Consider the following 12,017-nt stretch of genomic DNA (forward strand, 5'->3'; position numbering starts at 1 on the left):
GTATAAAGTTTTTAATGTGCACTAAATTCCTCTTTCTCCCCTGAGACTATACTATACAGCCTCTGTGCTGCCTGCAAATGCAGATTAACATTTTTATTAAATGACATATGTTTCACTAATACAGAGTATTAAAATGTATTGGCCTAATAAGAACCATTAATGAGTATATCGTTGGCACAGTATTTAAACAATATTTAATTTTACTGCTTTTTAATTTGACCAAGTCTTCTGCCAGGTGATTCAAACCATTTTTCCTTCTTGAAGTTAATCGCTGTTCAGAAAGGCTAAATCACTGAGAGTTCAGAACAATTCCATGCCATTTTTAATAATCCCCACAGAACACATACATAGAAATAAAATAAAGCCAAGCACTTAACCTCAAGAACACAATCACAAAGACTTTGTTTAAAATTTTAGAACTTTCAAGCTCTCCGCCTTCTAAATGACAAGATTAATAAAATTGAGATGCAAATTTTTTTTTAAATGTAATTTCGGGGTGGGGGGGAAATCTTCTCTCACTGCTCCTAGATACTAGATAACTGCAGAGTGCCTTCAAATCACTGAATGCAACTTTCTTTCCCAGATCTTCTGGAGACAACTTGCCCTGCCAAAATTATGCTGGACCCTGCAGAATTACAGTTTTAGGACCTGACTGCTGGACACACCTTTGAGGCACTCTTGAGGTGTATTAAGACATTCCTATAGGGAGCAGGTAGTTTGCAATTATATTTACTGCTCTGTAAAACTTATGACTAGAATGGAGAATGCATCTGACTAGTTGAGGGTGTATCACTCGATCTTTACTACTATGCAGATTCATATAGTGAAACTGATGGACGATTCACTCCCAGACAGGATGCATAGTGAGAAAGAAATCTTGTCACACTTTTGCTACACGGAAAATGGTGAGCTACAGAAATCCTCAAGACTTATTGCAAACCCAGTGCTCAGAGGCTGGAAAGCCTTTCCCTTTTTGCATCTTCAGATGTGATTATTTGATAGAATTCATTGATCTGCATGGCAAAGAAAGTGATCTTGTGGTGCAGCTGGAATGAATTGGGAGTTAAGAGGCTGCTTGCAAGATATCTTCAAGAGGTGATGCCCCATGAGAGGTTTATAGGTCTGTGCTGAGACTGGGGTTTGAATAAATCTACATGTGGAGTATCATCCAGAGCAGGCCAGAGCAGAGCTGGAAATAATTCTGAGTGTCTTAAAATGAGAAAGAATCACTACTTACTGAGTTTTGTGGGACAAGAGGATAAAGATAAAAACACGGTATCGAGATGTCGTTTCTGTGTGCAAACTGGGCAAAGGGAAGGGAAAGGAGCCTAGCAGAAATTTTCCAAAAAGACTTGGGAGACATGCCTATTAGTTTGTCTGGCAGCCAGACATCATAGGTCACAACTAATAAATTTCACTTTCCTAAGCTGTGCATAATTTAGCCTATATTATTTGACAAAGAACATGAATGACTTTGCTCGGCATGGAGGAGTTCTGATACAACTACCTCTTCTATGTGCCACAATGGCGCCAAGCAGCACAGTCACTGTGGAGAACCATTTCTAATACAAAAATGTTTCCTTCCTTTAAGATGTCCTCTGTCAATCAGACCGCTGTCAGGTATTTTTCAAAAGCTGAGTGTTTAGGATTCTGACAAACATCTGCTGCTTTGTAGGAAAATGGATCATCTTCCTTCTACTCAAATCATGTCACAGTTGGAATTGTGGTAAAAAATATGTATTTCAGTAGCCAAATAAAAACACTGAAGAATGAAATCAGCCCAGGATGAGCTGAAATATAATTGTTTGGGGGACTGTGCTAACAAAATAAAAACACTGAATAAATCAAATGGGGAAAGCTTTTAAACTACCAAAAAAAGTGTCTTTCTTTAACACTTTCTCACTCTGAAATGGAAAGTTAAAAAAGATGGGTTAAAATACAGAAACATTTCATTATTTGCAAAATAGTACACTGTTCAGAAAATGCCAATAGTAACAAAATCCTCCAGTCCTGTTCACTGTCCCCCCCATCATTTTGTTTTCCAAATTGAAGGTGACCCAGATTCACCAATGGTTTTCTTCTCAAAGCTGTTTTACAATGATACTACTACTGGTTTGAAAAAAACTGGCATGGAATACCTCTTAAAATTTCTAATGTGGAACATGGAAATAAATATCCATCCTTGTGTCACAAGGCTATCTGTTCCCTAAACCACTATCTGCTTAGTCCTATCACCTTACCTTGAATGGTTACTAAGTATTATTAGTGGAAATTATCCAACACTGTGAGAACCATAATAGTGGTAATTAATCACATTATATCCTATAGCAGTGAGTTTCATAGGGTGAGTACCCACTATGTTGTGGTGATATTACTGTTTCTACCCCACTTCATTTCTTAAGACTGAATGAACAGCAATGTCTACACACAGTGACAGGCTCTGTATAAATATGCCAGGAAAACTTCAGGATAATTATGTTTTAACCAGGTCCCAAATTACTTAAAAATTTATCAAGTGAAACGAAATAAAACCTTGTGGAATTAAATGCTCTTGTAGGACAAAAAAGTACATATTTGAAAGTCCCCTCCATGGAAGTTCCATGCTATACTTCTAACTACTGTATTCCATTTATCAGATCTCTTCAATGTCCTGTATAACATTTTTAAGGCACACAACTGAGCTTGAAAACCATTCTGGGTGCTGGCAGCAACAGTCAGAATTTACTTCATTTGTATTTATTTACATTTATCCGAACAAAAAAACTGAGAGCATGCCAGCCGGACCTGATCCATATCAAACCGCTCGAAAATAACAAAAAAGGCAGCCAGCCCTGCTTGGTCAGAGCAGAAGTCAGTCTGGCCCAGCATCCTACACCTTTTTCTATCAATCTGATAAAGCAGATGCACCTCAGAATGTCCTGAAGGTCAGCAATCCCAAGAGTGCGTTGGGAAGCTGATAATCCCTCAGGGAAAACCCTGGCAGCTAGTCCCTCTGCAGCTCAGCTCAAGAAGGCAGGTCTCAAGCCCCTAAAAGCACCATACCATTGTGCCATACCATGGTGCTGCATTTCCCATCTGCACCAAGAATTGCAGATTTGCATTTCTGTCCTACTGCACTGAAACATGGGACAATCCCACCCACAGTGGAACCTGGGCCCAATAATTTCTACAGTTTTTGCTCCACAAGATCTGCTAGTGTGGAGCTCTCTTGTGGACAGACAAGAGTTCAGATTCATCAACTGCCATTGGGCATGAGCTGACACGGTGCCAAGCCTAAAGCTATTTGCCAGCCTGCCCTCCAGTGCTGGTGCATGCTTAAACCCATTTGTACCGTCATGTAATCTGTAGTGGTTTTTGTAAACAAAACATTGTATTTTCACAAAACCACTGAATCGCTGTCTACTCCTCTAATCAGAGTGGTTTTAACACTGCAGTTCCTTGACAGTATCAGGAAATGCCATCAGAGACCTAATAAAAAGAGAGATCTCTGGTGAGGCAGCTTTGATAGAATGGATGTTTCCTACTATTGACTTCAAAGGAAAGAAAGTGAGGCTAACATTATTGTTGTTTTTTTAATGCACTCCTTTGGCATCGGTGCATGACACCCTCCACTCCAAAAGCTGAAAATACGTTCCAGACTTCCACAACATTCCCTCGAGTCAGGCACCGAAACTTATTGTTTAGGTGAAATAACTCAAAAGCATATAAGCTGGTGCATGCAGACCTATTTTCCCTGCAAATGCAGGATTGTCTCTTACGACTCATCTGTAGATGTAGCCTGTAGAGATCTCATTACTCACCGTGCATTGCTAGACACATGCTCCCCACTGACCACAGACAGCATAATACTTGCTATCTACTGAGAACAGATTCCGCATTTGTTTCCTTAGCAGCAGAAGCAATAATACTAATCTGCTCAATAGGCCCCTTTCTCCTGTAAATGTAATAACCAGGTTGCTGCCCATGAAGTGTTACAAATGTAGCTGAGCCTTCTGATGAAAGTTTTCACAGGTTTATGACATGTCAAACCACCTGCGTCAGAGATGTACAGTAAAAATAACAGGAAGTTCAGGCGGACTGCTATCTTTTGCATAATCTGTACAAAAATCTGTTTCATAAGTAAATTGCAAATGGTTAGTTTGTGTGATGTAGTGATTTGAACACAAGATCTGCGCTGGAATGCTGGAATTGCCTAAAGATGCCTTTAGGCTAGTTACTTATCTTTTATGTCTCAATTTCCCTATGTTTAATGCAGTACCTGTAGTGTCTCACCCTTAGGGATTCAAAAGAACTGACTACAAACAGCACAGGTGCTGAATTTCACTGTGTACATACAGCACCCAAATCATTGCATTAAGTCTATTCCCAAACTGAGTATGTTGCATATATACAAGAAAAAAAGATTCTGCTTCAAAGTCTTAACTTTCTAGGCAAGAACACGATGTGACAGACAGGTCCAGAACATACTCACGAGATATTTGTTTCTTTGAAATACGTGAACTAGAGACATTAACAATGGCTATTATCACTGTCCAGCTTCTTTCATGGATATCACATATGTTATGATGCCCAACTTCTATAAACACTAATTGCACATGGGGAAACGACGTAAAGATAAATATATTTACCTTGATCATGTCTGTGGAGGCCTGCAACATAGGTTCCCTGAGCACGTAAGCATGCAGTGATGGGAACTTAATGTTCTACCCTTTATGAAGCCACACAAGTGCAAGAGGGTAAACTAATAAGCCAAGTATAGATTTGCCCAAATCAAACAATTCTAGACAACTAAATGAGCAACTCTATATTTACATTTGCAAGCAGAGGTTTAAGCTGAGGATGCAATATCTGGAGATCAGCAGGGTTCTACCCACCAAAGTACTGGAAGAACTGAAAGACAGCAGAAGATGCAGCTATGAGAAACTTTTTTTTTTTTTTTAAGTAAAAAACATTTAAGCTTGCTAATTTTTGCTGTCTCAGACAATCAAAATTCCAATTGTCTGGGACATCAAATCTAAAAAAGCATGAAATTAATCTTCAGAAGTTAAAGTCTTAAAGGCATTGCATCATTATTTTTGTTGGATATATTTTTGATTATAATGCAGATGAACCCCAAATTTAATAAAACTAAAATAACATGAGTTAAGTATGAAACATAACAGGATATTGCAAAGAGATTAGGTAGTTTCCTTTAGACTACTTGCAGAGCCCAAGGAAAAACCAAACTGAGGGACACAATGATGAGAAGGCACCACTTAATTAGAATATTTAACAGAATATGAAAACAGAATACTCATAGTACCGGTTTTGGCAATCAAACAGAATGAGCAGAATACAGACCCGAAACATCAGTAGTTCTCTACACCAGATACTGTTTTGCCTGTCAACTGTCTGTAGTAAGGAAAGAAGCAGGCTAGCTAAATTTAAACCAGCTGTAACGATGAGAGTGTTACAGTTGGACTGAAGGAAGCTTACCTCATGAAAGTATTGTGGAAACTGCTGTTGGAAAGATAATAAAAGGATTAACTGCAGTTTTAGTGAACCATTTACTTTTCAATCAAAATGTCTCATGTATTTCCTGTTCTCAAGTAGCTTGAATTCCAAAATTCCTTTGTCTATTACAGTACATAGTAGCAAAGCCTGTCATAAGAAATTAATAATTTTACATGGAAAAGTACTTTTACATATGAGGGCGGGGTGCTGCTCACTGTTAGCTTCTCCTGAGCAGTTCAATACCTAGTCAGCCAGTAATCTTACAGAGAGGAACAAAATCAAGGGCTTAAAAAGAAAGTACAATGGGTAATTGTGAACAGCGAAAGAAAATCTCCACTACAAATACCAAGAGATGTAAAGTTACTTTAACAGGGCTACAGCAAAAATGAAACAAAATCACAGACCTCTATAGACAGAGAATGAATTGCCTTCTTAATTTGCAGGAATAACAGCACAATTATTACCACATCAAAAGAAAAGCCATCATTTAAAATGACATGACATCACTGCCTAATGAAACACTGCACAGCAACCCTTGTCTAAAGTGGAATGGAATTCGCTGGGCAAATAATCCCCACTTGATATTAATAACTTTAAGGAGCCATGTTGCAGCTTTGGATCTTGTCCCTGCTAGATCAAGGTCTCTCCAGGGTAGAAAACTAAATTTGCAAAGAAGACATATTTTTCATGTGCTCACTTGGATCCAGCTTTACTCTACACAAGATTCCAGGCTGTAATATTTAATACATGGATACCTCTGCTGACAGTGGAAGGCTCTTATTCTGGGAATAGAAGAGTTAACTGCAAGTTGTGCAATGTAAAGCTCCTAATTCTGATTGGGCCTTTCCATGTATGGAAACAAATACAATATCTGCTCAGATAAAACAGATATTTATGTACTTACATGCCAAGGCTATATACATGTGCCATGAAGGCTGTCTGCAATATCAGATGAAAAGGTTTTTCCAACCTATTCACAATGTTAAACATTGAGGTGTTATCAAAAGACAGTTCTTTAATACAAATGAACATAATTGAAAGTAGGAAATTTTTAGCATTTGCTAAGATATTACATGATTTAATGTTCCTGGTTTACCCAGTTTCCTGTAGGAATGGGAATGTAACATTAGAAATCTGCTATAAAATACCTGTCAAATATGCATTTTGCAGAAAAAGAAGTTCCCTCACCCATGGAGTCTAGTGAATCTTTCAGCATCATAGTAAAGCTAATCAGGGTTTAAGTATTTATTTTAAAAATCACATTTTAAGTATTTATTTTAAAAAGCATGAGGTAAAAATGGGAAGAAGACTGATCTCATTCCAGATTATAAAAACACTAAAACCAAAAAGTAGCCTAAAATAAAATCTGTAAGTATGCTTTCACAGCTTGCTTACTTATACTTTTGTTTGGAAAGAAGCAACTAACTTGCATTATCCTTTGATGATTTATGACCAAATAAAAGATATGCATAGGAAGTTAAATTTCTTTGTACCTTTACAAATTGTGATTGAGCTACTTCTGGACATGAGCAAGTCAGTTCTTTCTCTCAGAGCAAAAAGACAGGTAAGTCTTGGAGCGTTTCCGTTTTATGTTGGATAACATGGTGGTGTTCTCTAAATATCTGCATTGTTTCCAGTATTATTTTAAGGAATACCCACTGAGCAGTGCAGACATTGAGATAGTGTTTTTCATTTATCCAATGGAAGTAAAAAGATAATGACCACTTACGGAGAAAATTTTTCTCTATAAAACATTTAAAATACTGTTGTTTTCTTCCTTCTCCCTTGCATAACCATTGCAGGCCAGCAATCTTTTTCTTGAATAAATGAAAAAAAGTGAGCTTTTTATATAAACAGTCTTTCCTATTCCTCCATAGAAAGCTACAGCTTGCCATGGAAAAGTTTGTCTTGATCTAACTTCCTTACAAGCTTTTTCCATTATATCATTCTCTGATCAAAACAATAGAACAGAGTCAAAAATTCTGCCTATCAGGAACCACAACCTGCCGCCATAACCATTGCCTTTGTTTGTACTTATTTGTGTGTGTGTGTGCGTGTATGTGCATGCATGCACACGCGTGCGCATGTGGGTGTTACAAATAAGACTTTCCAAATTTCATGGCCCAATTTGGAAGCTTATGTCAAACTTGTTTTGCTTCATCTGTTTCAGTCAGGGTCTTATATCATTGTTGTTTGAAACATGTGGAAAGCTTAATGGAAGTCATTAACTTTTATTTTAGTTTGGCCATATTGTCATCATGGTGGGCAGATGCAGAGATGGTGTTATTCCCAAGATCCTCTTTTTGGAACACTGCTGTTGTTTACATCTTCTTGATCAGAAGAGAACAATGGTTTTTACTTATTTTCAAAGCTCTGTTTTGCACACTAAAAAAGCCCCTAACAACCTCTGAAAATATAATTAAAGATATTCCTTTTATTCTTTTAACTGTTTAAAATCCTTAACAAGGATTTTCTTCTTTTCTTTTCTAAACTACCATTTGAAACTTTTGCACTCACAACTCTATGGGTTATTGTTCGGCTGAAGGAATGAAAAGAATTTCATTAGATGTGTTTTATGTTGCTTGATTAAAAATGTCACCCGAGGCTCAGTGACTTTGTTTTATGTTAAATGACTGCTGCGTGCTTTGATCATCATTTTATTAATGCTTTAATGAATATTAAAAAAAATAAAGCACTGTATTAAAAGTTAAGCTCTCATATAAGGAAACTGAATCCCTTTTCCAAGAACTACAGTATTTCTTACTCAAACATTTCCTTCTAGATTAAGGTTTTGTCCAATTCCCCTTTAGCCTGCTGCAGACTAAGTTACAGGAAAGCACAACAATTATATTGGAATAAGACTGAAGAGAGAGCAGGAAAAAGAGCAGAGTAGTATGTTTCTATTCAAACAAATATATTCCAGACTTACCATGCACTTGTTTGGTTTTTCTCCAGAATGAACCCTCATATGAATCAGCAGTTTGTAACGAGCATTGAAGGGTTTATATCGGCGGACACAGCCTGCCCAAAAGCAAGTGAAGTCCTCTCCTTTCCGCTGGTCAATGTGAGTCTTTTCTATGTGTCTGACCAGTTCATCTTGTTGGTCATAAGTGGCACTGCAGTCAATCCACTGACAGACCTGTTTGCCATTGCTGAGGTCCTGTTCATCCCCGTCGCTGGGCTGAAGGGACTTTGGAGACATAGAGGCGTGCAAGTGAGGCAGTGTCCCTTGAGTCTGGCTTAGCTGCTGGTGCAGATGGTAAGGGGGAGGCAGCCCCTGATGATGTCGAAAAAGATCAGCAGTGGAGGAATAATCGTCAGCTGGTTCTTGTTTTAAGAAACTCACCTTCTGGGTGCTGTGCGAGGTGTTTTGATGAGGAATGCTAGTACCATTCATCATAAGGCTGAGGCTTCCATTCTCCTCGACTTGCTGCATTTGTATCTGCTCACAGTCACCTCTGTCACATTCAGCGGAAATAGGTACAAGACATGCTGGAGGGGAGGGAATACTGCAAGGGTTTCCAGGCTGAGAGCAAGACTGGGGCCGAGAGGATTTTTGAGCACTGTGATGACTGATCTCCACAGGATGAGAGGAAATGCCAGCTGAATTACTTCGCAGTCCATTCACACAGGTGACCAGTGACGTCTGTGATGTGCGGATGATAGCTGTAATATCAATTCCTTCAGCTGAAGACGGCACAACAGAGATGCATCTCTTCTTCAGGTTGCTTGTTTGTAGCCTGGCCGAGTGCTGAGGGGTGCCAAGTGACAAAGGACCCAGGGAGGAGCTATGTTCATTATTAAACAAGTAGGATGAAAGTGAATTTGTAAAGCTATTATTCATTAGGTCTATTTCAGGATGCAGACTACCAGAGGCTCTCAGCTCCATCCCCTCCGTAATCCTCCTATGTGTGGAAGCCTCAGACAGAACCTTATAATCACTTGGGCATTCTTGTTTAATGTGCTGAGCCGGGTGACTTCCATTCAGGCATGGAGCAGCAGAATCTACTGAGTCTTGAAACCTGGGTGACCTGTAATACAGTTTTCATTAAGCATCGCTAACTACCCCAGGATTTATCATTTTTGCACAAGACACAACACTTGTTAAGCCCTGGAGAATGGAAGCACTTGCTCTCTGCTGAACGTTGCCTAATGCAGCAATTACACCAAAAAAATCTGCAATGCTTCCTCTACAACCCTTGTAAAGGCAGCATCGTTTTACACAGGATTAATTTTACACACTGGGTTACGCATAGAACAGACAATCTCCCCTCCACTGCTACAGGCAGTTCATCAATCACAATCTAGGTTTTCAATGCATAATGGATCGGGCAAAACAATAGCTAAGAATGAAGTTTGAGAGCCTTGGGCATTTTTTAATTATTCAAATATCGGCATTTTCCTCAGAGCACACTGGGAAAACGCCTTGGCATTCTTATTCACACGAATCAAAAAAGGCTAGCTGAGCTTTGCTTACATGTCAGAGAGATGCTTTCCTTCGCTAAATTAGAAAAGGAGCAAGATCAGTGAGGAAAAAGGAATACAAAGAAAGAACGGCTCACTTTCAACCAGTGGTCTGGAGTTGATGAGAGATCAGCTGAGTATTTACTTCTAAGAGGTCTACAAAAGATAATTAAGAAAAGTTCACAACCAGTAGATTTAAACTGGCGATCTATGTATTCCCATTTCTATTTTTTCTATTAAAGTCTACATGGGTCTCAAAATCAAAAGAAGATTGTTCTGCAGAAGTGATAATCTTTTTTGATGTGTGCTGAATTCAATCACTCAGGAAGCAGAACCTTGAGGAACACCCCACAGACATTTCAGAAAAACACTGCATTTAGGAAACATTTCCTCCTAATATTTTCTTCCAAGCAGTTAGCAATTGGTTTATGCCTTAAAATAAAACATTTTATCTCAGCCATAAACTTTTACTGTGGATGACCCAACTGTGTGTTTTTTCTTAGGACCAGAGGGTGTTCCACACATATCCCTAAAGGATGGGAGGGTTTAACCTACGGCTTCCTTATGCAGCGATGTGCCAGATCGAGAAGAGGAAACAGTACATCTGTGTGCAGAAAAGCTGTACCTGAACTAATAAACCCTCCAAAGACGTGCTCCATGGCTCTTACACACTGACATGTTCCACTTAAATTAATTTTATGCTTTTTTGATGCTAGCACCAAAAAAGCTGAAGAAAACCTGGGCATTTGGCAACTTGTGTGTGACACCACAGCTAAGACAGATCTGACGCATTTTAAAGCATGAAACACACATGCATAAGGTATTTTGGACATACACATACATTAAACTGCAAAGCTACTGAATAAACTGCACTTATTTTACGACTTAGATGATTTTATCATTATTATTTCCATTAATCCACCTCTAACATTAAGACAGGAAGCTGGGACGACTTCTAACACTTCCTTGGTAACAGCTCTCAAAGAACAACCAATTACAAAAACCAAAACAACAACAAAAAGCTTCAAAAAGACTTCCTTCCCATGAAATTAAGGTTGTCAAAAAATGACACCTGTCTAAGGCACACAACTGTCAACACTGCATTCACTAGTGACAGGTTTCTAAGCTCCAACAGTTTGCAGCCAGTAGGGCTTGATATAAAAAAAACCCTTTAAGGTCATGAGAGAAGTGAAATTCACCACCATTCATTGCTACAGAACAATCAGATCTTGCATTTGCCACCAGAAGTTTAAAAAGACTACATTAAAAATTTTAGAGGCTTCCATAATCCATTAGTTATAATTTCTCCCTTCAGGTTTCCACAGTTGGTCTCAGGGTAAACTTAAAGCACCTGGTTTTGCAGATGGTAAATTAAAAAAAAAAACAACAAAAACCAACAAACCCAACAGTATTCATACATTATTTTTTAACATTTACAGATCCATATGTCTGTAAAATATGTGGCATAAGCATACATAAAAACCTTTTATTGCACATATTTGGGAAACCCTGCCCTGCTTGCTTGTAGCTTCATTGCTCAGTAGAAAGTGTGCTGTTTTACACTCATTCTGAGAAAGGTTTTACAGCATACCATGCCAGGCACAATATTTCCTATTACTTATTTTCTTCTGTACAAGAACTCTTCTAAATAATTCAGTTTCTATCATAGTTCAGTGGGCCCAAAGCCTCAGGCTAAAGTAAACACAACACATTTCTTACATCATATAAAGCTAACCCAAGCCTTACATTTCAGCCTGTGATAATTGGTGTCATATTATTAAGCTTTATGTAAAGCTCCCATCTTGCCAGAAATCCATGTGAGGAGTTCAAGCTGGAGTCAGTGGAGAGTACCTGCAGGATGGATACAAACATCCCTGTCTTGAGAAACATCAGGTTCCCAAAACTCCCAGCAACATCGATCTGCATTTCCAACACACGATCTTACTCAGTCAGGACTGTATTGCTGTGATGCTGCAGTGCAGAATATGAGACATACAAAAGAGGGGAATTTTGAACTAAAAGGCAAGCTGGAATACCTTATTTCAAAAGCAAATGACGTG

The 12,017-nt window shown here is 38.5% G+C and overlaps 1 protein-coding gene across 6 annotated transcripts in view; it reads right to left on the minus strand.

The window, feature by feature from the left end:
• The window catches only part of GLIS1 (GLIS family zinc finger 1), a 208,497-nt gene that overhangs the window by 97,862 nt on the left and 98,618 nt on the right, over window positions 1–12,017 (minus strand). For all 6 annotated transcript variants that reach the window (XM_052802613.1, XM_052802612.1, XM_052802611.1 and 3 more), the window contains exon 4: window positions 8,423–9,524. In XM_052802613.1, the coding sequence (XP_052658573.1) occupies window positions 8,423–9,524 (1,102 nt within the window). The remainder of the gene's footprint in view (window positions 1–8,422; window positions 9,525–12,017) is intronic.

This window comes from Harpia harpyja, chromosome 11 (assembly GCF_026419915.1).
Source record: "Harpia harpyja isolate bHarHar1 chromosome 11, bHarHar1 primary haplotype, whole genome shotgun sequence".
Classification (NCBI taxonomy): domain Eukaryota; kingdom Metazoa; phylum Chordata; class Aves; order Accipitriformes; family Accipitridae; genus Harpia; species Harpia harpyja.